A 27,731-nucleotide genomic window follows, 5' to 3' on the forward strand; every position below is an offset into this window, starting at 1 on the left:
TCCAAATATGCTCAACCTCTAACTCCAAAAATCAAACATGGCAGCATCGAAAACAGCAACGCTGACGCCTCAAAATGTGACAGCGAGTGCTGTCACCGTGGCTACGCCCCTCTCTTTCTTTTGTATACAGGCTACAATAATTCAATAAACATATAAATCTATTTGATCAAACATCGTCACCGTCTCCAGGGTAAAATGAGCGAAGAGTTTCTCCTCCTCTCCTACACTGCAGCTCCACAAATCATCCAAACTTTAATGTTATAAGATATTTAAACCCACTGAAGCCTCGCATTAGCTTCTGTCAGCGTGCTGTGAAACGGTCGAGCCCTCTTTTTACTTTCAGATCAGGAAGGAGACGAAGCTGCTGCTGACCTCCACTCGACCTTCCTCCTTCCTTTGTCCTGGATGTGTCCTTTATCGACCCCGTTTTCCTCCACAGCTGCATTTTTTTTATTTTTATACATTTAAGATTCTTGTTTCTATTTTTTTATTCTCTGTTTGAGATTAAATGGAGTAAAATATATTTAATCTGCTTTTATATTATTTATATTTATAAAACCATGTTAAATTAAACTAAATTGAAAAAACAAAATGAAAAAATACTTGATTTTAATATGAAACGGTTTCTTACAAAATTTGACAGATTGGGATTCATTTTATTTTAACTTTATTTGTACTTTGAAGTAAAAAGTAACGTTTTTAAAAAACAGTAAAAAGTTTTTTAATCTTTTCCACATTTCATTTCATATTTTACATGAACTGCAACAGATAATTTCTTAAGTTCAAAGGTATAATATTAATATGAGTAATTCATTAAAATATACGGTAGATGAAAACATCTAAAAACACAAATTTGAGAATAATAAATAAATAAATAAATAAAACAAAGGAAAAATGTGTTTGACCTGTAAATATTAGTTATTTTATTTTTCGTCCAGTTATCCTCTTTTTAAACACAGTTTTATTTTAGTTATTATATTTGAATGATGCTGCACAAATAAACACTATATGAACTTTGACAGAGAAAAAAATTATTAACCTAAAGCGAAAAGCTGCTTCTGTTCATCTGCCTGTGAAATACTCAGATTTGAATCATTTATTAGAAATCATTAAATCTGGAGACTAAAATGAGGGAAATGTGTCTCACTGACAGGCATCAGAGGAACATGATCAATATTAACCTCCTAACAGATCAGCTGATTACTCAAGATAAATAGTTTAACCCTTTAAATACTTTGATGAACACAGATGATGTTTTATTTACACTCTCTTCATACGGATTAAACAAAATAGGAATCCAAAATTGAAATGCTTCGTTCATGATCTTTATACGTTTTGTCCACATGAAGAAAAAGTTTCCCCTTAAATGTAGAATTCATCAAGAAATGGATCATTTTTACAAAAACGTTTAAAGCCTGATGATTTACAAAGTCTTTTGTTTGTTAAACCTTTAATGAGTTTATTTATTTGATATTTAATATGTTTAGATTGTAATTGCATGCATTTTAATTATAAACACTTTGATATCAGATTTTTTTTCTCAGTTCGAGTTCACATTTTAAGATTTCTTCCATTTAAATTTCAGCTTTTTGAAAAAGAAATTCAAGCTCGCTAAATAAACGTGTCTGAAGAAAAGATCATATTGAAAGTGTGATGATTAAAAAATGATGAATGGCTCGGTCTGCCGTCTCTCTGAGGACATATTAGCTGTTTTCTATCATTTTGTCGGATGGTCTCCGTCCCTTTGATGGAGGCCTTTGAAGTCCAGCAGCGGACTGTCATGCAAATGGAGGCCGATAGAGAGGAGCCTGGGACGGGAGGAGGCGGAGGTGAGTGTGGGAAAAACCTGCTGTGGAGTCTCAGTTTTTATCAGGGTTTAATTCAGAAAGAGGTTTTAGTTTTAAAATAACGAGGATGATGTGAGGAGGAAGAGCAGGAGTGGGTGGAAGTGAAGAGAGGAAGAAGAGCGCGAGAGGAAGAGAGGCAGCGTGTAAGGGTGGTGAGGAGAGGTGAGGGAGGGAGATAAGAGCAATAAAAGTGAACATGTGACTGCTGCAGTTTTTAACGGGCAGCTGATGGAGACGGCACAGAGAGAGAGAGAGAGAGAGCGCGAGCAGGTGGAGGTGTGGACAGGTAGACACGCGCGCACTCAGAGATTGAAGTTTACCTGCAGACCAGGTGAGAGAGGCAGGCTGGATCCGCATTATGCTGAGGGAGTCCCCTCACCTGGAAAGATGTACGTGAGCTACCTGCAGCTGGACAAGGACCCCGCCATGTACCCGCACCAGAACCCGGTCACGCGCCACCCGGGCCTGAGTCTCAGCCCGCAGAACTTCTCGGTGCCCGCCCCCCCGCAGTACCCGGACTTCGCCTCCTACCACCACCACCACCACGGCATCGGCAACGAGCAACACCCGGCCCAGCAAGCCCCGCCGGCGGCCGGTGGCTGGAGCCCGGCATACCCGCCTCCTCCGCCCGCGCGGGACGACTGGTCCTCGCATCCCTACGCGCCTCCCGCGGCCTCCTCCGTGACCGGTGCGGTGGGCACCACCCTCGGATTCGGGCCCACGGAGTTCCCCGGCCAGCCGCCTGCGCTGATCCCCGCCTCCCTGAACGCCTCCGCGGGGCCACTGTCCCCCGGCTCCCCGCGGAGGAGGACCCCGTACGAGTGGATCCGCACCTCCGCGCCGCCCAGCAACCCCAGTAAGACCCCCACACCTGTTCCCTCTTAATGCCGCTGATGTACCTGCTAACGAACACCCCAACAATAGCCAGGTTTTTACCTTTAACCCGCTCATGGTTTCGCCTTTAACCGCTTACTCGTCACTTTTCAGCTGCTTGTGGTTTATTTTATTCCTGAAGCAAACCGAGCTCCAACAGTCTGTTTGACATTTTAATATGAGGCTGATATGAGACGCAGTGATACTCAAATGTCTGCACATGTGTACTCAGGTTGGAGATAGCGGCCGCCCGGCACGAAACACGCTTATAATCGATTGATCGGCCTGAGATGAAGTTTGGTTAACGACAAACGAGCCCCTCCTTTTGACTCTTTAAAGTTCAGCAGCAATGATCCTGATAATGGTTTCTTTTCCTTATGACGAGATGATTTTCCTTTCATACATATTCTAAATAAGCTGCATGTAGCCACTCGTGCTCACAGTAAAAAATGATTTAAACGTTATTAATCCGCATAATTGACGTTTGTAAGGCTTAAATTTTATATTTACTTAAATTCCGTTTTCCCCTTTTACTTATGCAGATTTATTCCTGAATAATTTCCCAGATCGTTTTTTATTTTATTATCTGGATGTAATCGTCGTCACTTTGGAACTTAATTTAATTAATTTAAATTTGAACCTCATCACTGACGCTCTATTTATGGATTTATTTTAAACCGCTGTCATTATTTTAATGATTTGGTTTCCTTCAGACTTTCAGATTAAAAGCTCCATATATCACCATGTCACGCAGCTTCACCTCAGTTCGGCTTAATTTGATTTCCTGCCGCTATTTTATTTTAAATTTCTTGCCCAATATTTCCATTCGTCCCATTCAGAGTATTTTTGAAACCTTTTCTTCACGTTTCACTTCTTTGCACCGATTTTGACTGGTACTCGATGTTTATTCGTCGTGGAGGTTTGAACCTGCAGAATGAGTTGGTGCAGCTGTCAGGACATGACGGCTGAAGCGTTCCCACCGGGTCCCGGCCTGTCTCCGGATCAAACGTGTGAAGCCGGTTTGAAGCCTTGTAATGTAAATGCGCCCCGCTGGTCGTGACTCCGGGCAGGCTGAGCTCGGCCTTTGTCCTCCGCTTGTCCCTGGGCGGAGAAAACAAGAGCCGACAAGATAGTTCCCACTTTGAAGTGGGAAGTGTGAATTTGGCTCAGGCTCCGCGGTTTCTGCAGCTCTTACATGTCACAAAACATCTTATCAGCTCTAAAGAAATGATTGTTAAATAACTTCAGCCTTGCTTCATAATGCGTTTTTTAGTGATAATAATTAAAAGCAATAAAATCAGTGAATCAAACTGAACAGCAGGATTGACTGGTGCACGGGAGGAGTTTCCTTTTCTTTTTTTAATCTTACTTCCTAATATAAAATAATACAGGGTCAGTAAGATCTGCCTGAGTGTTTGGGATACGCCCTGTGTTTCACACACCTGCTAAAAACTACCTTCAGCTTTATTTCCCTGAAATGACCTGAAGTTGCATTTGTGATGGACATGAAAAAGGATTTGTTAGAAACCTGCAGAGATGAGAGGTCAGTAAGAGGTTAACCACCGTCCATTTTAAGCAGGGGTGTATCCAGGAATTTTACAGCAGGGTGGCACAGAACGGGGGAGGCGGGGGCCACAGGTGATTAAAATGTTTAATAAAAAATGCATGAATCTGGTGTAGAAAACGTTCTGTAGGGAGCCCGATTCCCTATTTCATATACATGAAAAGTGGCACTGCAACAGACTTTAAACATCATTTATTACTTTATATTGGATAATTGTTTTGCAGCCTTTTAAAAACTCTTTATCGTAAAGGGTCCTGTTAATATAGAGGTTTAGAGACATCACAAAGAAAAGCCTGAACACAGCTCTCTGATTTTGATAGATTCTGGTAAAAAAAATTAATAATTATAGTCTCTATTATCTTTTAACTTAAATATGTGTTTTTCATTTTACATATAAATGAGAAATAAAAAAGTAATCTTAGAGGATAAAGCATCTTTCTTTGGGGAGCTAGAGCCGGACTATCAGGTGTTTCTGAACATGAAGCCAACTCAAAGGTAACAGTTGGCCTCTGTTGACCTGCCGCCACCGCAGGAAGTCTGCAGCTGTGCAGGTCGGTAAAGAAAGATTTAGGCGAGTGAGAGTTGCAGCTGTTGGCAAGTAACTTTGGGCTTTTTTCAAAAGCTAAAAAAAGCCCAAAGAACAGTAGTTTGATGCAGATGATGCTGTTTTCAGATGTATTTAAAGCTAAAATCATCAGTGAGACTAACATCTGATTAACCGCCATCCTGCAAGAGTCAACATTTTTGTCAGTAAGAACATCCCAAAACTGGAGGTGCACATGACATACAGGAGAAACCACTAAAAATGACCTCACGCTTCGACTCTGCCAGTGACAGAGAGGGGATAACAAACAGTCAGGTGAATCTTACATTCCTCCACTAGATCTCATTTCATTCTCTGAGTATATGAACTACTTTCCTCAGGTACTGGTTAAGTTAATTTCATCTTCTACTCTATTGTGGATGTGAATATTTAGTTTTGTACTCTTATTATTATAATTTACTGCTTCTGTTTTTATTGGGTGAGACTTGGGGAGCTGTTTTATTCCCGTACTCTTTGTATTTTCATGTTTTACGGCTGCGTGCGGCGCTTAAACGCAAGACTCTTCTGTATGCATGTTGACTTTTATAACAATAAAATAGTGGTTTACATCCACGGAGTCTCGACGGGTGTTTGGAGTGAAATCTGAGCTGTATTCAGCTGTAGTTTTATAGTAAACTGCTACATGGGAAAACACGCATTAGAGCATTTAACGATGAGGTCATCATTTGCAGGAATTTACTGTTAATAATAAGATGTAAGAATACAGTAAAGAGCTGCACATTTACTCCTGGTAATCAGCTGTAACTCTGCAATAGAAGCTGTAAAATAAAATGCAGTACTTTTCTCTTATTGGCTGTAAGTTTAGAGTGAATGTTTAGTGTTTGTGTGGATTGTCCTTCAAAAACAGACCTGGACTCGTTTGCTTTTTCCAACATTTCCATATTGTTTAGAGTCATATCAGTTTCCCTGTTGTAGATACAACGTCTCATAACTGTGAGTTAACATCCACAAGAAGCACACATGGAATCAGAACCAGGTTTCGTTAAAGCAGAAATTAGGAAATGAGCAAAAAGTCCTTATTTTTCTTGTATTTGCTCATCAGTTTTAGCTGTCGGTGCCTCTGAAAGCCCATCTTTGGCTCAGTCTGTGCCGTGAGTAAACCTCTCTGTCTTTTTGATTTACGCTCCTTCATTAGCGTCTCCGCTCTCTCGGCTCTTTATCAGCTGAAGGAGAATCAAACTGTTGGTTTTTACTTTCCAACAAATGAAGCAGAAACTCTAAAGTTCAGACAGATGTTCCCTCTCAAACTAAAATGTTTGAGTTTTAATTCGCCCCGGTGAGCGATTAGAGCACAGACGGGGGTGGCACGCTGCTTATTGAGCTGTTGTGTGTTTAGTGTTAATATTGAATCAGAGCGTGTTAAAGAGCCATGAAGGCCTTTTTAATTAACTTTAACACAACCGTCTTGCTGTTATGTGCACACATACATTCACATAGAAATGGAAAATCGCAAAGAGACAAATTCTAATCTGTCTTTGGCATGACTTTCAGTCTCTGGTTTAATCTTCAGGAGGTTTGGGGGCTTTTGTTTTTCACCCTCCGTCAGGGCCCATTCTCTCAAAATCCATCAATGAAAATGTTTGATTTGTTTTTCTTTGTTTTTCTTTCCCCCTCCACCACAGTTCCTAGATATGAATACATCATTTTTCATAACAGACAGCACGACCTTAAGATTTATGTATTTCTTGACAGTTAAAGTAACAAAGTAACAAATGTAGGTAACAGAGTATATTTGTGTTGACTAAAAGGAACCAGGCTTTACTGCCTAAACACGACTGATTACATTTCACTGTGCTTTTCTCACAGCAGGTGTCACGAGGTGTTCGAGGTCGACATACAAAACTCAAACCTTTGATCTTTTTGTCCTGATTCTGAGACACATCAACAACTATTGTGTTGTGTAATCTTTTTACATAAGAGTGAATCATTTCAGGGGTTTTTTCTTTTTCTTTTTTGAAAATAATAACATAAATAATGCATTGCATAATATGAAGTGTTTGCAAATAAATAAGCTAACTGTGTGAGTTATTCATGGGATCCATTGACTTATTGGTTAAAAGCACTCTTTAAGCTCTTGGGTGTTTTGGGAGTCCACTTGCATTGTGGGTAATGTAGGCACCTGAGTTAAGGTGGGGGAACAGTGTAGTATACAACCAATTCTCAAAGTTTAATATTTAACTGAATGTTTGAACAGCTCGTTTCATTTTCAGCGTTCACAGTAACACACGAACTCCGGGACCATAAAGGAATAAAAGCAGATAGGGCTCTGTTTTATGCAAATGCAGCCGAGGCGGGGAGTCAATTTGAATGCAGGAGTCATGGTAAGAACACGCAGCTCCATCAGGGTTACAGCAGTTTTTCTCACAGGTTTATAGCACATAATATAAAATGCTTCCACTACATACGCTTCATTCACACTTTTACACACTAATAGATGGTGTGATTTTTGTGTAGCTGAAGCAGATGATTAAACATGGAGGTGTGAGATGTCCTGTGTGCACTGAAGCCATATAAATTATGACTTCAGTGCACACTGCTTATGTAGAGGAATAGCCTCTAACAGAGTAATATGCTTTTATGGGACTTGGAGTAGTTGTAATGTGATTACTTGACAAGTAAATATATGTTGTAGCTTGGCTAATTGTAGCTAAATTATTCATCTTTCTGCTAAAACTGCTTCAGAAATTCAGCTGACATTGCACAAATCCAGCATGAGCTGAGTGATGCAGCGAGAAAAGTTAAACTGACGTGAGCCCCCTTTAACTTTGCAGTGATTACCTGCAGGGGGCGCGTCCTGCAGAAGAGACTTCAGCTTTTCATATAAAAAGTTTTAAAAAATGTTTTGTTTCTGTTTTACAGATGGAAAGACACGAACTAAAGACAAATACCGAGTGGTTTACACCGACCACCAGCGGCTCGAGCTCGAGAAGGAGTTTCACTACAGCAAATACATCACCATCAGAAGGAAGGCGGAGCTTGCCACGGCACTCAGTCTGTCAGAGAGACAGGTACACAAAAGCTAAATGTTTTGTCCTGTTACTGAGAAAGACCACTGAAATATTTGATTGTCCTTTTAAACAAACACGATGATTTTTTGCACTGACATTATGTCAAAATATAGATTTTGTCAAGTATGAAGAAAACAATTGAGATTCTCCTTTGTTTTAACTGCACAACTTAAAGGTGAAGTCAATAAACCCTCGCATTTATCTCGGCACTGGGAGGATACTGGGTAGGAGGGGATTTATTAATGCACTTCTTCATTTCTTGACACTAAGGCAAACACAAGTAAGGTGTCACATCTGGATCTTTAGCCTGTAAATAATGCTTATTGTTCAGAACTGATATACACAAAACCGACTGTATCATCTGCATACATTCGGTGATTAATTAGTCAGACTGGATCCAATTTAAAAAGGAAAAAACTGCAGTTTTCAAAAGCAGTATGGATGTAGAGACACTCAGAGAGGCTTCTGACCATTGGGCAGGTTTTTTTGGGTGGGGGGTGTTTTGTTTTTTTTAATTCTGGCATCTCCTGTAGCTTAGACGTTAGACGAGTCAAATTTGACCCCATGGGTTCTCCAGGGTTAAGCAAAAAGAACGAAGCCTTTAACACTGTTAAAGTCCTCAATTGCGATGCTCGTAGAGTGTCTGCAATCAGAGAACAAAGACTGAAGAACTGTTTGTTTTTTCCCAAACGTAATCTTAGGTTTCAGAGCTCAGACTGCTGTCACTAATTATAAGTTAGATCTCAAATTAGTTCAAATTCTTACTGATCGTGCAGAAACAATAATATGTTACTGAAAAAAACGTGCAGTAGTTGGAAGTGTTTGAATAATTCATGTTAATCTGTAAACAATGTCCGACCTTTTTTCTATCCCAGGTAAAGATTTGGTTTCAGAACCGGCGAGCAAAGGAGCGCAAGATCAACAAGAAGAAACTCCAACAGCCGGCTTCCTCAACCACTACGCCAACCCCTCCCACCGGCAGTAACGGCAGCGGCGGAGGAGGTGGAGGCAATGGCCTCCATGCAAACGGGAGCAGCAACGTCGCGATGGTGACAAGTAGCAGTGGGAGCAACGGGCTGGTGTCTCCTTCTCTAGCTCTGAACATCAAAGAGGAGTACTGAGGACGATGTTTTATTGGACACTGACTTCGGGATGTGGACTAAAAATCCTGAACTACAGACTGAGACATTCATCCTGCACATTGCTGTTTGCCTTCTTAAAGCTAAAGTTCACTGAAAATCAGAGAAATCTCAATGAGACATTTTGCTAACAACTTCCAGTCCATCAAATAATTCCCTGTTGTGATTGGATCTGAACAAAAAGGAATCTCTGCAGGTGATTTCCATCTGTCGAAGGATTGGTCAGTCATTAAAGGACAACCATTCGATGTCCAAGACTAACTTTGTGGTGGGTGGAGCTCTGTATTTGGGGAAAAACACATTTTTCACCTGTGACAGATGCTGTTGAGCTCATCACTGCAAATTGATATTTATAAAACAAGTTTTTTCAAACTCTTTAAACAAAAGCCCGAGTAAAATAACAGAGGTACTAAATATAATGCTGACTTTGTGTGCATTGTCTTCTCACACAGAATAGTCTCTCTCCTTTTTCTTTCTTTCTTTTTGTGAAATATTCGTGAGTATAGTGTTTTAAATATTTCATTTAGCTCTATGAAGAGCTGCAGCAGGAAGATACAGGATACAAACTGTACCGTCAGTGTGGAAAACAGTCGTTTTTTAACACTAAATATACTTTAAAGAGGGTATTTTCAAATTATATTAAGTTTGTAGAAGTTTGTTTTCAATTTAATATTGTTTCAATGTTGTTAGAGTGAAATCTTCTTATTTGATCCAAACACTAAACTATAAATGTTATGAGTGTAGCATGAACTAACAAGGTGTGGAAACAGCTGGTGTTCCTCACAGCGACAGCCCCGATGTTACTGATCATAAAACTGTCTCGGATTTCGTGCTAATTTAAATATGACAACTTTTTTGTGTGAGCTTAAAACCCTCGAGCCAGAGCTGCTGCTGAACTCGGCTTGTGAATTCAAAAACTATCTTTTTTCAAAAACTATGTTTTTGAATGCATGAATATGGCACCATGATTGCTTAAAAGGAAGTGCTCCTTTAGTTTGAGTCCATTTTTAGTGTCACCCAGTTTAATGCTGCATTTAATTGAAGCTGGAAATTTGGAATTTTCAAACACAGTGGACAAAGTCCAGATATTGAGCTCAGGGAAGTTCACGACTCACAACATGTAGAACTCAACGTGGACAACTGTAGAAAACTATTAGCTTAAGTGTTTGCATGTCTTTCTGCAGCTTTCTTCATGATGATTTTTAGGGACCATCTACTTTCAGCCTGTTCAATTAATTTAAAGCTGGAAATTAAGTAGTTATAGAAAAGTTTTTACAAGCTGCTTGAGTAGAATCAAATGTGTTTACTTTGGACTCCAAATTCTGAGACACTTGTAGTCTTGCAGAGTTTCATATTCAGTCAGTTATACCAAGAAGTAACCATTTATTTAAATTTGCCATCCATCAATATTTCAGGAGATTTAGATGTGACACACAGGATGAAATTCTGATTTTGAGAGCAGATTCTGGATTTTTGGATGTTTATTTTTAACATGTTAGTGGAATAACTCGTCCTGAGACATTTCTATGTCCACGTGCTTCTTAAAAAAATCAAATATTTTTTTATATTTTGAACTGATTTTTCAACCAGGAAAGTTTTGTCTTTATTTAAGACTTGAGCTTTGTACATGAGAAGGTTAAATGAGACTTCCGTAGGCATTGGTGCCCACTTCAACAGAAACCTTTGTTTCATGGGGTTTGGTTCTTAGCCTCACATCAGCTCCGATGTCATCAAACTGACCCTGATTCACTCTTTTTGCATCATGTGATCAGCTCATGTTTTACTACTCAAAACAAATCTAGCATTCATAAGTCTCTTCAGGGTCTTTGCACTGTTGTTTCACTGAAGCCTTGGATTCCTTACTCTTTACTAAATTAAGTGTGTTTTTCTTTTTAAGATATAAGAAAGTCACTGAAGTGACGCCACCCAATGTTCTAAATAGATCCTGTAATTTGTTTGTTTTTTGGTTGGGTGTGTTTTGTCTCGTTAAAGTGGATTATGTTCATTTCCAGCTCCATGTTTTATTCTCGAGCTCTGTTAGAGCTTTTCTTCATTAAGGGCTCATAACAATGATTCCCGATTGGCCTTGGTGCAGTGCCCTCCAACTTTAAAGCACACTTTCTTCTGATTGGTAGCCTGCTGACGGTGTCCATGTTTAACATGAACATCTACCACTGCAGATGAAATGGGTCCACTTTAAACTTGTACCCCAAAGTCTCTGGAAGCAAACAGAAGCATGAACTGATTGCTTTTCTTGTTGTTTTACTGGCTGGTGGCCCAAAGGGTTAAAGCAACATGTTTGTAATGTGAAACGGGTCCAGCAGATCACCTGTTAGCATATTAAAGGCCCAGTGTCTTCAGTTCACTCAGGATCTTCTTCAGGTGACAGAGATTTAGTCAGCCAGGTTACAGTAATGCTGATTGTAATGGATAAAGCTGTGAAAGTAGCAATCCTGGTTTCTGTGTATGGTAGTTAAACCTGATTTTCCTGGTCACTGCAGCACCTGGAGCTGGTTTCCAGCACTGAGTGGGTTATTTTTCTCTTTTTTAATGAAATTGTTCACTTTAGAATGATACGTGACAAAAACAAAAACTTTTAAGTCCTCACATTTCAGAAGTTGCAAGGATTTTACTTGACTTTAGACTATTAAACTGAGACACTGTGAGAAAAAGCTGTTTTTCGGTCGACTTCAACAGACAAAATACTAACATGATATCAGAACAGGAAGCTACATCCCTCCAGAATAAGGCCCAGATGGGACTACTTTCACTAATCTGGTTACTTTAGTGCTTGTAAACCTATTTAGTGGCACATGGATGAGTGAAGCAGTGGTATGAGTGAGTAAAATCAGTCAAATCTTTTTTGTTGTTCTGCTCTACATACAGTGAATGTCTTGTAAATGTTTATGATCTCACCTGTCAGACTTTATCACATGTATATTTTCAAATGTAATTTTTATTAAAAAGGAAAAGCTTTATCATAAGAGGTTGATGATCTCTTTTTTTCATTCACATAATTAGAAAAGCAGCATAATGTTAAAGAAATGTATTTTCCAGACAAACAGAACGCCTGAGTGTTACAGTGGAGTTTGTCCTCGAGGCAGTGCTTCTTGGCAGAACTGCTGTCGTTTTTTTCCTGGATGTTGACTGGGAGGAAGGGCTGCTTTAAAGCTGAAGTCAAAGAGCAAAAGTCTTGTGCAGTCAACACCACTGATAAATAACTGGGTGTAACATGATGGGCTGCAGCTGATCACAAGAAAGTAATTTCACTTCTTTTAAACCTCACTGGTACACATCCACGCTACAGCAGTGTTTCGCCTGTGGTTTTAGTTTGTTGTTAGGTTGCTGTGATGTGGTCATAAGACATCAATATTATGAAAATAAAATCATGTAATGCTCTTCATAGGTGTTAGAAGTTTTGAAATGCACACGTGGGTCTTCTTAGCTCATTTGTAGGTTGTTACTATGCAATGCGATGATTATGTAATATCTGATATGAATAACAACCTTCAGGGGCTGAAGATCTACCTGTGTGCTAAGTTTGGTTGCTTAACTCCTGAATGTGTAGAAGTGTTTGAAGGCAACAATCAAACAAACATGTATTACAGTAAGGCTGTACCGAAAAAGACTGAAGGGTGCTTCTAGATTTATTCGGGTCTTTCAGTTCAGTTAATCAATATTAAATATTTACAACGGGACACCCTCTCTCGATGGCACCTGCAACTACAACAGATGTGAATATGAAAAATACCACAAGAAAAATATTATTTTTATAATATTTTTATAAAATAATATTTTTCACCTGCATAGAGCCTCTTTCTGACCTAAATCCCACCCAATCTAAGTGTGCGTATTAAATAAAGCAGGCCCAATGACGGAGCCCTGAGGAATTCCACATGTTGTGAAATCTAGCTTTTAAGTATTTTAGGTTCCTTGACTCTAAGGAAAGTTTGTGTAATTGTATTGTCCAGTACCAAGATCCAAACTAGAGAACAAAATCAAATTACAGGCTCCCCCTATAAAACAGAAACTGGGAGGTCTTGAGTATGTTAAAAGAACCTCCAACATGTTTGATTTCCTTCAGTTTAAAAGGATTTAAATTGCAGGTTGAGCACCAACAAAAATAAAGGAAGCTGACTCGGATAAGCAGCATTTAAAACAATTTATCACAACATTAAATAATAATTAGAGCTGATGAGTAAACATCGTCCTTGCAGACTTTGGATGAATGTTGGTGAGGCGACATTATTGAAAATCTTCCATGTGTTGATGTTCACAACCAACCTGGACACCGGGGCTTCGTTCTTCCACAATGTACAGCTTTAGTTTTGGTATCCAGTTTTTGCATTCTTATTACTGTGGAAAGGAAAACTGGATGAGGTATACTTTTCGGTTCAGAAGGACGTCCACACAATGGTCAGAGTGCACCCACTCCATCCAAATCCCTTTGTGCTTTAGGTTATCATTGTAGTTTAATAACCATCTTTCAGGGTCAAGTGGTAAACTCGGGTCTCAAAGCCAACATAGTTGCGTGCACACACACACACACGTATTTGCTAACTGATCCAGCAGTTGAGGTGTGGTGTCCAAAGGGCAGAGAGGAACACTAGGCAAACAGAGCACAGTATCCTGCTATCTGCTGTGTGTGTGTTTGTGCGTCCATACTTGGACCTTTGTCCTTCTCAGATCATTTTACCTTCAACAATGTTCCTATCTTAGCTCTGATAGAGACTATCAGCAGTGTGTGTGTGTGTGTGTGTGTGTGTGTGTGTGTGTGTGTGTGTGTGTGTGTGGTGATAATGGTGACAGGTAAAGAGCTATCTTGAACTTGAGGCCACGAGTAGATGATGTTTTACACAGAATTTCATAAGTTCAGTATCCTGGGAGATTTACTAGAGCAATACTGATTGTAAGACTGTAACAAATCTGTTAGATGTCATATGTTGAACAATATAAATATGTAAAATGAAGAATGTATTAAAATAATATAGATACATGTTGTAACATCATGATACATTGATATAGAAGATTTAATATCCAAAGAGTTACGTTGTGACATGATGATGCTCACCCAAACCTTGTCCTCTTATACCAGCGTCGTTGTTTTCTGCTGTGGTTCCCTGTTTTCTAGACTTTAAGCATTTTATGGTGGCTTCTTTCAACAGCTTGATCAACAATCAGCAGCATAATAAATGCAGAATATGCACTAACTAAATGAACACAGCAACAAATACTAATTGTCAGCAAATGTGAGGTGAAGTCAGTCATGAGGTCACTATTCAGGGCTAAGTTGAACCTTCAAATGTGCAAATACATATATAGTAGTAGGAATTGTACAAAATATTTGTATATGCCAAACAGACGCTGGCACTGACAATGTCGCAAAGCTTCATTACGATTGTCTAGGAGGAGATAGGGAGCATACAAACATACATAATAACTTCTTCCCATAAAGATGTTATGAATGGAGCGACCAAAGCTGCTTTTTGTAGTGGGCTTTAAATATGTTTATTTCTGCTGTGAGGTTTGTGCGACTGTCACACTCACCAAACAAAGTGATGTTAAGTGTTCACTTCCACAGTTAATCAAGATTATTAAGTCACTGAGAGGAATTCTAAGTGGTCTAGCTGGCATCTTTGCTTGAAAAATCAACTTGAATTGCAACGTAAAGCATAAATCACAACAATGTCAACAGGAATATTAATTATGATAATCATTTTGTATTTTTCCATTGGTGTAAGAAGGTATTATAATGAGTGTAACATCAACATTTGTTTTGTGCTAATGTGCAAAAATACAGAGGCAAACAGTTTTTTTTAATCAATGTTAAAATGATTAATAACAGCAGATTTAAGGAAATGCAGATTTTGCCATCTTGCACTGAACAAAAACACTGGATAACTTTAGTCAGCCTGACGGCATATTTTATCTTTTCTCCAATCAGCATCTCAAAATTGTTATTATGACTCTAAAAAGAATTGAAAGTCTAAGTAATGGCATGCAAAGTAATAAAGGCCAGTCATTCTGCAATGTAATAAAAATATACCTTATTACAGAGTAGTGAGCATGCCAACAGCAGTTCTTCTGAAGAAGACAGTTAAGTTTATCAGGGAAGAAATCAACAGCAAGTTCACTTATAATTCAGGAGAGATAACAGACAGTCCCAGCTCCACTTAGTTCACTCATGATAAACTGCAGTACGAAAAAATGATACGAAATGCTGCAGCCAGACTCCTAGTGCACTCTAGCAAACAATCTCATATTCAAGACATACATTGTATTATATAAAAAAAGAACAGCCCAAGTTTTATCAATCTCCTTAAAAAGTACAGTCGTTGTTGGCCCTTTTTCACTGTAGCAGTAAAATGTGGCTCAAAGCACAGAGCCTTATTGAGAACTACCCACAAATACTTAGAACTATCCACCAGTTCAATGTTTGCACCATTTACTACTGATAGTGCACGATGGGGGGAGGGGGGGATCCAGGATGGGGTCCTTAGTTTTCAGGGTGTTAATCTTTAAAAATGACTGATCACACCAGTGAAATGCATGTTAGCCTGTGTACTGCGACACTCATTAGTGTACAAAATATATAATATGGGAGAGAGACAACATCCCTGTGGTGAACCAGTAGAAGAATTCAGCTGAAAACAGCCGTTGACTCTCACACACTGAGATCTGAGAAGATTAAAATCAAGTTTAAATGGGTTAAGAAGCTTATCAGCTAAAGATGTGGCTGGATAGTATTATGATACAGGGAATTTAATAACGTGATCTTGAATGCCACTACAAGGCCTGTATGCAAATTGCAGTGGATCAATAAGCTTTTCTGCCCGCTGCAGAATGATGATCTCTTCAAAGGACTTTAGTAGAGATTTTAAACAACACGCCTAAAATCATTCAGTCATAGTTAATTAATGAAATGTCAATTCTGATTTTACTGTCTAGCTGCCAAATCTATGTAAAATTACCCTAAATTACCTTCAAATAAGTGTTTTATTACCAGATTTTTAGAACTCGGGGTCTATCCTGTTGTTAGTGTTATGTTAGTCCATGCATCAATAGTGGGAGACCAACAGTAACACAGGTAGTCGAAAATAAAACATTTCCTTAAAATTTAGCAGACTTATATCCTGGTCATTTGCAAAGAGAAATAGACCAAAGACAACAATAGATAATCATCTGATTATCTGATTTGTCATTGCACAACAGAGGGCAGTCACTTTACTTTGTTATAATGGATATAAATAAGATGTCACAATAACATAAATAAAAAGAACCCGAGTTAATGTCTTACTGTTTTACAGTATTGGAATGAGAGTACATAGGACTGTGCCCACACATGACATGATTCACTGTGACACAGCCAACAAAAACATACAATGTCAATAATAAGTCGATGTAAGTGTGGACACCCACTACACTTTAGGTTTTACTCTTTTAACAGGCAGCTTTCACCTTCGGATGACAAAGGTAGCGGTAAATGTTAAATCACACAAAGCTATGTTGTTTCTGCCATGACAGGAATCTGACATAATAAAGACTTTTCAGAACTACAGTATCTTGTAACCACAGCCACAGAGGGTGTAGAAACGATGGATGTAGCCACCCTGATTATGTACACTCATTTGCAGCATCCAACTCTGAAGCCTCAACTAGAGCAACTGACACCATGGTGGGTTTTCAGAGCCAGAGGTGACCACATCTGGATGACAGAGTGGAGTGTTATTATCAGCTGATGCTGGCCGGCTTGGTTATCAAGCTGCATCCATAGACTGTATGCTAGCATCACACAGATCCATGCTAATTAGTGTTCAGTAACATCTAAATTAAAATCCTAAAATTTCAGCCAGCAGCAGCCACCTGTGTCATACACCTTTCAGTTAAAGAGGCCACGCCCCTAATAACGCAAACTTTAATCCTTAGTACAATTAAATTTTATTTATACAGCACCAAATCACAACAACAGTCGCCTCAAGGTAAGGTATTGTAAGGTAGACCCTACAATAATATATACAGAGAAAACCCAACAATCAAATGACCCCCTATGAGCAGCACTTTGGCGACAGTGGGAAGGAAAAACTCCCTTTTAACAGGAAGAAACCTCCAGCAGAACCAGGCTCAGGGAGGGGCGGGGCCATCTGCTGTGATTGGTTGTGGTGAGAGAAGGAAGACAGAGACAGAGATTAATAACAAGTATGATTCAATGCAGAGAGGTCTATTAACACATAGTGAGTGAGAAAGGTGACTGAAGAAGAAATACTCATTGCATCATGGGAATCCCCATGATGCAATGAGTACTGCATTGAGAATTTAAACAATACAGTAAAAATGAACCCTTGAAAGAGGAAACCGCAGAGACCAGAGCTGCTTTTTGAAGGCAGCTGTAAAGATGCAATATATATATAATGTATAATGAGGTACAAACTGAATGATATGTAACAGCACCAGTTTGATGAAATGTGAATCCAAGCAAACCTAAGCGCTGCGTGGCAGCTCGTTTGTGTTGTGACTGTCTCTGCACTGAAAACACCTTTGTATTTGAACAGGAAAGGGGTAAATGCAACACAAACTTTCATAATTGCATGTTTTACAGGCTAATAAAAGTGATCAGATGAAAGATAAACTCAGAGGTGAATGAGCAGGCCGGCTGTATACAACAATCACACAACGATTCAAAGCTTTCTAAATCTACGGTGAAAAGATTCATCCGTGTTTACAAGTGTTTTTCTTCTGTAAAGGAAGAAAGTGAGTGGATCCGTGTTGTTAATAGCAACAGCTGTGGCGGTGTCTCATTTTTAGGTAAACAGAGGGTAATGAGAGCAGAGCTGCTCGGCCGCTGCCTCTTCACTGCCATAAAGTTTATTAGGGTGTGGACGCCATAAAAATGGCTTCACCACAGAGACACAGAAATGTTTGTTGAGGACGCACGATGAGCTCTGATATCAGTGGAGGATTCACCGCCAGAGTCTGGACATGTGGAGATGCAGACATCCAAACTGTGCCTGAAGCCTGATGAGGGCCACGTCCACTGTTTCAGCTTTAAGGGATAATAAAGATGGAAATGGGCAAATGTAAAGCAGACGTGCAGTCATGTGACTGGATCTGCTCAAAGTGAAAGAAAATAAGACAGTGGGAGGAAGAGTTAGTTCTGCTGGAGGTTTCTTCCTGTTAAAAGGGAGTTTTTCCTTCACACTGTCACCAAAGTGCTGCTCATAGGGGGTCATATATATAGGGTCTACTTTACAAGTATTCTGATTCTGAATAAAAAGCACATTGAGGCGCCTTTAGTGCAGTATAAATAAAACTCAGTTAAATTTAAAATGTAATTTTACTCCACATGTTGAGAACTGTCAGCTGGGAAATGTTCCAGTGTGAAGCTCGGGATCAGGACTAACCCACAGCGGCGTGCAGGAACACTTCTTCGCCCGAGCCTGCTGGTCTGTTTTTGGCAGTTTCAATCTTCCTTCTCCATCTTGCCTGTGATAGAAGGTGTTTATGTTAGCCTAACCACGCCGTTTTCACATCGCAGTGTGGACAGCAGAAACGGAGGCTTTCGAAAATGATGACACCTTTTAGTCATATGATCCAGTCATGTGACCAATTCAACTAAGATGGCGGACAGCATTGTACAGCAGTTCTTTTGTTTGTGCTCAGTTTTGACAACCCTATTAAAGATTAAAGATCAATATCAGTTTGTACAAGCTCCAGATAAAACCCGGTGCTTTTCCTCGACATTTTGCCGCGACGCTCCAAAGAGCTGGAAAGTAAATAAACGGCAGACAGAAGTGACGCAGGTCGAATCGTCTTACGTTTCATCCATGTGCAGCACAGGAACAGCATTTTCAGTGCGGATGAAAACGACTGAAAACGAGAGTGTGGACGCGGAGCATTTCTTGACTCCTGCTCAGACTAAACTTCTTTAAATAACAAAAACTAATAATAATAAAAACTGTTTGTGGCTCATATTAAAGGGTGAAAAATGCCCCTCTGTAGGCTTGTGGAAGCTGGCCAATCAGAAGAAAGCAGCTATGTTAGCTTGTTTGAGACAAGAACCAGCAGAAGATTCATTATTATTATTCTTAGCTGCACATCATGCAAAGGTAGGCGAGCCGAAGACTAAAATGACTGAGCTGAGAACGCAGCTCCACCACATGATTTTCTACCTAAAGAGTGTGAAACTATTCACTGGGGAGGAGTGTTTTTATGACGGAGGCCTGGTGGCCGACTGCTGTTTGTGAGCTCTTTTAATGAGGAACGACATCCTTGTCTGTTATCACTGAGGTCAAATGTTCACCTGGCAGCGAGTCAGAGGACTTGAAAGGCCGAGGCTGCGGACGACAGCGAGGCCTGAACTTACGTAACTTTTTTTTTCTCTCGTTTTCATTTGTTTCCAAACGAGCTTTCAGCTCTGTTCTGCGCTTCCTGGTGACGGTTGGTGTGTTTGAGAAGAGACGCCTCCGATCACCAGTGACAACGTCATGATCTGAGCGGGGTGGCGGCCATTTCAGGACACGTTTTATCTCTTCTAAACAAAATGGCTGCCAGAGAGACCGCACAGTGCTGACCTTGAACAAATCCGTCAGGCGGGAGGCCGACGGCGACTTCGCACTGAAAGTCTTCAAGCGAGGCTTAACGCTGATGAAACGACTCGATGATGGCGAATTTAAACATTTGCAGCAAGTGAAAGATGTTTACTGCATCGTTCTGTCAGCAGAGGCAACAAAAGACAACAAAACAAGCAAATAACTCTCAGCCTCTCGCCAGCGTCTATAATCCTTCAGGGAGTCGTCTCTCACAGCAGCTCATCCAGACTTATACAGCCGCGTGTTTATGGGCCATTTTACCATAAACTTTCATTTACAATATACTTACTGCCCCTAATACGCCCCTGTATTGGCCGCATTGATTGTGGATAAACAGTGGAGTCGTAAAGGAGCAGTGCAGGAACGGTAGTGCGCTGTAAAGGTAAGATAATACTGAAGACATGATGGGGACTACCGGTATTCCCCCGAAGCAGCTCCGTGAAACGCATCCGATGATATTCTCAACATGGAGTGTGTGTGCGTGTGCGTGTGTGTGTGTGTGTGTGTTTTCACTACATTACTTTTACACATGTTTGTACAGAAACATTAACAAAAACATAAAATCACATGATAATTCAGTCTCATCTACTGAGTGTAAGACCAAAAAAACAAAATGTATGAAGAATAACTGAGAAAATGTTCCCAGTTTAATCCGTCAGCAAATAAATTTACAAAAAACATGAAGAAATGAAGATTATAGGATTAATGTAAGGGCAAATACAATTTTAAAAACTGAATAAATATACGTGAAAATTCAGGAAAACACACAAAGAATAACATAAAACAACACTTAAAAATAAAATTGATCACAAATACAAAATAGAAAAACAGAGAAAATAAATATGTTGGTTTCAAGACAAAAAAAAATCAAAAAAAAAATTCAATAATAATTTCTGACCCAATTTTAAAGTTCAGGAAAAAACACAAATATTTAATAGAGAAAAATAAACGTCAAACTCAAAAAGGAATTTGAAATACAAACATAAAGTAAACAGCAGATTCATAGTTACACTTAGATTCACATAAAGACATACACATATATCTGCTACACATTCAATATTATTACAGAACAAACTCTTAAACTCGCTAAAAAAAGAAACAGTGGCAGATTGTTATAGTTTATATCGTTTCATTTACTGTCTGTGTTTCTGTCTTCAGGTGAAACGAGCGGTTTTATGAACAGTGATTGGAGTCTATCAGTCAGACACATTGTTGTCTCCAATTATAGCTCATCATACAGTAAACGAGCGCAGCCCCATTAGCCTACATCAGATAGACGACGCTTAAGTGTGTCCCCTTATCTGCTCAACAATTTCATTTAAGTGAAGTTTATAATATTGTTGTGTCTACATGATTCACAGCCATTTATTAGGATTTTACTGCCTTTAATGTGAGAGTCATATACACTGCAGCAGCGTGCCGGCACTGTTTTTTATAGGAGACCACAAATTATTGCTGTATAAAGTTATAAAAAATTATAGTTTATGATTTAAGACTAAACTACTACAAAACTTATAAAATAAACCTCAAAAGTCAAACAGTGAGGAGGAATATGTAGAGCAGTGTGGTCTACTCTAAGCACAATAAAGGCAATAACAGAATTACAGCAAAAATCATTTTATGTTGGAAAAAACAACATAAAAACCACAAACACTGATTCTGTGCTGCTCTGAGTCACAGACACAAACACACACCTGCGTATAAAAGATATTCCAAGAATGTATCGCAGCTGATAAACACGGAATAAAGTCGACAGTTTTTATATTTGGTTTATTTATTATTGCATGTGTGAAGATTTTTAAATGTTTCATGTCTCAGCAGCAGCTCAGAGACCAACATGGCGTCCACGTGTTTATATTTAAATGCGACGTGTGAATCGTTGACGACTGAAGCTCTCGCTCTCATTCAGAGTTCGTCTGGTGTCGGATCTGATGTTTGGGCGAAAATGTTATGTTCTCATAACTGCAGTTTTCATATTTGAGTCTTTGAAACTAACTGCTGCTCATACTTCCCATCATGCACTTCTTCCTTATTTACTTACTGTTAGCTGCTGTGGGAAAAAGGAAGAAGCTCCTGTCAGAAGGACAATGCACTGTATTCAGGCCTGAAGTCATAAATATCGAACGTAAAGCAGTCAATAAATAACACGACAACCAAAACGAAGGTCATACAGTCAGGCTCCAGCACGGCGCTTATTTGACTGTTACAGGTATCAGCCGATTAGGCCACAGGTAGGCTCAGCCTGGCATCAACTTCTCATGCTGTGTTTGGCTTATCATCTCTGAGTTTCCATTAAAATAATGGCAGCTGCAGCTGTCTGAGCACCTAGCTGTGACTAACCATGTAGATGTCTGGTTTGTATGTTTTTTGTTCTCATGAGCAGGAAGTATACAATGATATATGATTACAGTTTAAACATATATTTGATATTTCACACTTTTTGAACGTCGGTTATTGTAAATATATATATATTATATATGTATCACATGAAATGTTTACAGTGTTTCAGATTCTTCAGCAGTGTTGTTGTGTCATATTGTATCCTGTTATACTGTAACAGTGTCACAGATAAAATGGGGTAAAATAAATATGTTAGAGAGTATTCAGTGTTAGCATAGCGTGTTATATTATAAACTGTTGTGTTGTATTAAAATGCTGCATATCCAGTGTTCAATGTAACACCTTACAAATGTGTTACATTATATCTTTTATCACATCATAACACGTCTCAAGGCAGTTCTTCCTCTCCAGCCTCTCCAAGTGATGCTCATAGGAAACTGATTGTTGGTGTTCTTGCTAATGTTGTATGTGTAATATACAACATGGCTATATGAAAGAGCTAAACGGCTGTGTCTCACATTAGCAGCAAAAGCAAAGATGGACCACAATGAAAAGCACCAACTCGTAATGATAATGATGATAATTACTGTAATAGAACCACACACACACTTTACACGTTAACCCTTTTCTCTGCTGTACTGACTCTCTGAACTCTTTGAGCACCTCTCACCTGCTTTTACCTGCAGTTTATAGATCTTAGTTTAACTGCAGGTTAGCGTGAGTCCCACCCGCCTCACCTTTCCCCCTCATTAACCTTCGTCCCCTCGATAGTGTCGGAGGTTTCAACACAGCTTTGTAGAACCTTGTTCCCGTCCAAGTTCATGTTTGGTAACAGCTGAAGAAACACAGTCTTCTTCTTTGTCTCGTTCATTTTATTCTGAAAACTCAAACACATAATTTGACCCACTTTTTAAACATTCAGACAAAAATTTAAAAAAGGAAATATTTCATTCATTTTTAAAGCACAAATGTTAAACGCTTCCTCCAGCTTCTCTAAAGTCAGGATTTGATGGTTTTCATTGTCTAATCTGTTGTTTGAACATCTGAGCAGCAGGACCTGTACCAGTGTCCTTACATCACACAGGCAAACGCATTAACTGAGACTCATACTGGAAGTTTTCATGTTCTTTCAGGTAAAAAAAAAAATCGAATAATTAGTTTTTAGATTTCATTTTGACTTTTACATTTTTTTCTCTGCACACTTGAGAATGTAAACTTTGTTACTGTCAGCAGTTTATCTCATAATTAGTTTCTCATGATTTTGACTTTTTGTAGCATAATCGAAATTTTGTCGGACTCATTTTTTAGCTCATAATCTTTAAAGACTTTGTCATACATCCAGTTTTTACCATTAACTGTAATTATCACAATTACAGTGAGTCTTTTTTGAGGCTGGCTGACTTGTGCTGCCAAGGTTTCATCCTACCAAACCATGACCTGTATTTACCCTGAAACCATTTATATGCTAACACTTTGAGCTTTAATAACAGAGACCAAACATTAGCATCAAAACCTGTGAGTTAAATAATGATGAATTATTTTGCTTTCCCTTCTCTAAGAGTTTCAGCTCTGTGTTTCTTCCTCTTCGGCCTCCAGGCTGTTAAACACAGTCAATAGTTAACCAGCAAAAAAAGTAAAAGGAAGTCATGGGGCGTTTGGAGTTCATCGCTCCTTGTATAATTTTATATGACACTCGTGTTCGGATTATATCCTCAATCATCTTAATGTTTTATATGTACGGGGAGCTGCAATCACAGAGATCATCACATTGTGTTGTTGCTCTGCCTGCAGGTTTCAGTTTTCTGTGAATCATTTCTTTGAGTGTTTGCAGAGCTCATGCTTCCCAGACTTTACTCCTGCACAGACTTTACACTCACATCAGCAAAAAGAGAAAGACAGACGAGCAAACAGAAAAGCACACTTTGAATACCACAGCATCATTCTCAGTTATCTTTTAACAAGCACAAAGTTTGATTCAGTTTAGATTTTGAGCCTGAAACCAAAGTGCAGTACCTTTGACAGGCCACTAGATGCTGGCCAAAGCATCCCTCCCTGTGCCATCATTTACAAAATTATCATCATGTTTTATTCAGTAACATTTGAAACTAGTGCGTGATGCAATAACCTCATCAGGGAGGTGTTTTCTGGGATGATCGTTCATCTGATGAGTGGGGTCGTTTTCTCATAGACTTCTATACAATCAGAGTTGGTTTGCCCCCTGCTGGTCGTTAGATAGAATGCATGTTTTAGGCATTTCCACACTGGCTTCACTTTCTGGGCCCAGGTGATGTTTGGACCGAATAATATCCTGCCCTCAGTTTTCTTTGTTCCGCATTTGACCTTCACTGTCAGCATTGTTTTTGACCCAGGTAGCGGGGTCATGATATCTGCAGTTACACATGTTCATGAGCTTTAGGACACAGCTGGCTCACACTGCATTTACTGGTGCATTCATTTATCCATAGCTGCCAACAATATCTCTCTAACCAGTAACTAAAAGACAATGTAGGTGCAGGAGTCCAGCATTTAGTCCTGACCTCGATCAATGACGAGCCGCCTAAGTGGTGTGGAAATGTGGCGACTGAAGTTCAAGAACAAACACGCTCGTTTGCTCCATCAAAGCGGCCCATCCCACAGCTCGACTTCGCCAATTAGTTGATTTATGTGTGTTTTCATATTTGATTAGCTCACTGAGGCCCTCCCTGCATGAGGTTCGATCTGACTTACCCCGGAGGGACAAACACCTGTCGACCTCACTCTGACAGGTGTTTGTAATTAATAACGTGTAACTGGGGTCTCTGCTGTCCTCTTAATCAGGTCATATGAGAGCGGGCTGATGAAAGAGTGACAAGAGTCACTGTTTGCTTTGTAATCGTCTCTACGGTTTCTTTAACAGCACTATTAACCCGTGTCCTACTGCACACCTGGGGGGAGGTTAAAGGTCATGACCCTGGGATGACCGAGAAGGACTCACACCTCTGAGCTGCTGCCTGCTGAAAATGCAAATTCTGCTAAAGCATGCTAACGGCCCGCTCTTCCTGCCCCTCACCCCCTCCACCACTATTTACCCAGACTGCACCTGTGACTGAGCGCGACTTTTAACACCAGGACAAGTCGATGAGCAGTTTTAAGAAGGTTACTTTTAAAATGTATTCCACTACAGATTACAGATTACATGCCCCAAAATGTAACGTATTCCGAATACTTTGGATTACTTAATATATTATCATGCTTTTTACAACTACATGAATGTCCCATTGCTGTGTGATTTATTACTATTACTGAAGGCTACTCTCCACACCAACACCAACCAGATGTTTAAATCTTAATATAAATGAGTAACAGTAGGTGGACATTAGGTAAGGCTGCACTTTTTGCAGTGATTAGATGAAACTTTATTAACCCCTCGGGTGGGTTCCTCCGGGAAATTCAGTTTCCAGTAGCAAAGCACCGTAAGAAGTTCCATGTTACAGATACATTAAGGGGAATGAGAGTAAGGATATAAGCATAAATACACCATATATACACATATATAGATACAGAATATACAATATGGATAAATAGGATTGAGTGAGTATATTGCACAGTGATTATTGCACAGTCGAATATAAGAAAAAAAAAGACAAAACAAAAAACAAATATTGCACAGTGTAGAAAAGCACCTACAACTCAGTTGTTCCCCCCTCCCTTGTCCCCCTGTCTCCCCTCCCTCTCCCCTCCAGTGAGGAGTTAAACAGTCTGATGGCGTGTGGGACAAAGGAGTTTTTAAGTCTGTTGGTTTTTGACTTTGAGATCTCGTATAGAAAACTATTCCTCGCGTATATAAAACAGGTCCGCGGCTCCGAACCGTAGTAAAGGGACCTCTGGCTGATACGTCAGGTTCGTGTCGGGCTTGTAGCTGAAAACTAGCTTTACTTTGTTGTCTGGGTCAAGTTTGCTAGTGAGAGACAGAGAGAGGCGTTGAAAGGCTGCTGCAACGGAGCTTATTGTTTCAGAGGAAAACACGAACACAGCGTACAGTCGAGTCTTAACAGCTTACTTACAGCTGGGCTCGTCAGTGGTTATTATTATATTTACATGCTTCATACATACTATGCCTGTAACACTCTGCCTATTGCCTTCATATTAAATCTTTTTTTGAATAACACTTTTTAAAAATGTTTCTTCACGTCATTGTGCAGCCGCAAGTAGAGGTGACATGAGCCGCGAGATTGAGACACAGACATTAGAGCCTCTTAATGCGTGTTTGGGTTTCCACCGGCGTGGAATCACCAAAAATAGAGACGGCATAGCCGAACATATGAAACAGGAAAGACCGCCTTTATTTCAACAAAGTAACTGTATTCTGATTACCACCTTTTTAAACGGTAACTGAATACAGTTACTCATATTTTGTATTTTAAACACATGTTACTCCCCAACACTGCAGAAGTGAGCTGGAGGAAGAAGGGAAGCAGGCGACAAACAAACTGCAAAATATGCTACAAGACAAAGAAACGCCTGCAGCCTCAGGCTCACGCAGCAAGGTGTTCCTAATGTTTTGCCCATACTATCATGATTATATTAATTGAACTGACAAAAAATGTTCAGTAACATAACTTATATTTTTATATATTATAATGAGAGCAGGTTCGAGGGATTTATACACTCAGTGTGGTAACTGCTACGTTACAAACAAAGGTCAAAGGTCACTGTAAAACATGCTCATTACTGATTTTTTTCTGTGAGAGCTGTTTTAGTTCTTTGTGGTTCAACACTGTAACAGCACTCGGGCAGACGGTGGTGTTTCAGCGATGCTCAGCTGTTCAGCATTTCACACTTAACACGGAGAAAACAGTGTGAAAGCACTTTGAGTACTCAGAGTAAAAGCTCGTCGTGTAAGTACACCTCCAGTTACCTGTGGAAAGCTGTCATGCTAAAGACAGCCAGAGACTCGTTCATTCGTCAGTGAGATGAAACTAAAATAATGTCTGCGGCAGGATTTCCGCCTCGCTGTTGAAGTTTTTCTGCAGATATGAGCGCCCTCGTTTACAAGCCTTAGAGACTGTAAAGGTTAATCATTTAAACACACACACACACACACACACACACACACACACACACTGTCATGCACACAGAGCAGCGTACAGTCGGCGAGGTGTGGCGGTTCTCATGGCTTTATGGCGAGAATGTGTGTCATAAACGCTGCGGGTAAATACAGGAATGCTGTCTGCGGCGAGCTGATGAATGGTTATTTGAGAAAAGCGTGTTTGATGATGAGCTCAGCTGTGGGAAGAACACAGCATCACTCTGTTTATCAAAATCTGACTCCATATCAAAGCTTTATTCTCTAATGGCTCCTGGGTGAAGTCCATGACCCAGACCTCTGTGGATGGTGTCGGCGGTGTTTTGGCTCCACGCTGGGACTCTTATCTGCAGAGCTGACGTAGGAGGAGTCGGATGTTCATCCATCCTTGCTGATATCAAGCGATTATCCTCAAGTCTATATTTCAGAGTCCTCTTCGATGTGGGAGGCCACAGGTCTACAGTCCTTTAAACCTGTATAATTTGAAATGTCCAGGAGGCGGCGACTCTTCTGGTCATAAATGCTTCAGTAAACACTCTCATGATGCGTTCATGGTTCCGTCAGCAGTTGGAGATATCATTGAATACAACTTCAAGCTATTTATGTAAACTTTGGTCTCATTGGAGTAAAAAATGGCCGTAAGATGATTGGGGACCCCAAAAGTGGAGGTCTGGTTGCCTTTGATCGCTGCTCCAATGGTGTCGG

The 27,731-nt window shown here is 39.8% G+C and overlaps 1 protein-coding gene across 2 annotated transcripts; it reads left to right on the plus strand.

Moving 5' to 3' along the window:
* Window positions 1-2,045: 2,045 nt before the first annotated feature.
* Window positions 2,046-9,636, plus strand: LOC308387707 (homeobox protein CDX-1-like). Of its 2 annotated transcripts, XM_080867956.1 has the most exons (4): window positions 2,046-2,703; window positions 7,099-7,209; window positions 7,748-7,896; window positions 8,772-9,636. In XM_080867956.1, exons 1-4 carry the CDS (start codon window positions 2,076-2,078, stop codon window positions 9,015-9,017), a joined length of 1,134 nt encoding a protein of 377 aa, XP_080724082.1. In that variant the 5' UTR covers window positions 2,046-2,075; the 3' UTR covers window positions 9,018-9,636. The 2 variants fall into 2 exon arrangements, with proteins under 2 accessions (XP_080724082.1, XP_080724083.1); XM_080867957.1 differs by lacking the exon at window positions 7,099-7,209.
* The last annotated feature ends 18,095 nt before the right edge of the window (window positions 9,637-27,731 follow it).

This window comes from Rhamphochromis sp. 'chilingali' (genome assembly GCF_963969265.1).
Source record: "Rhamphochromis sp. 'chilingali' genome assembly, chromosome: 19".
Taxonomy (NCBI): Eukaryota; Metazoa; Chordata; class Actinopteri; order Cichliformes; family Cichlidae; genus Rhamphochromis; species Rhamphochromis sp. 'chilingali'.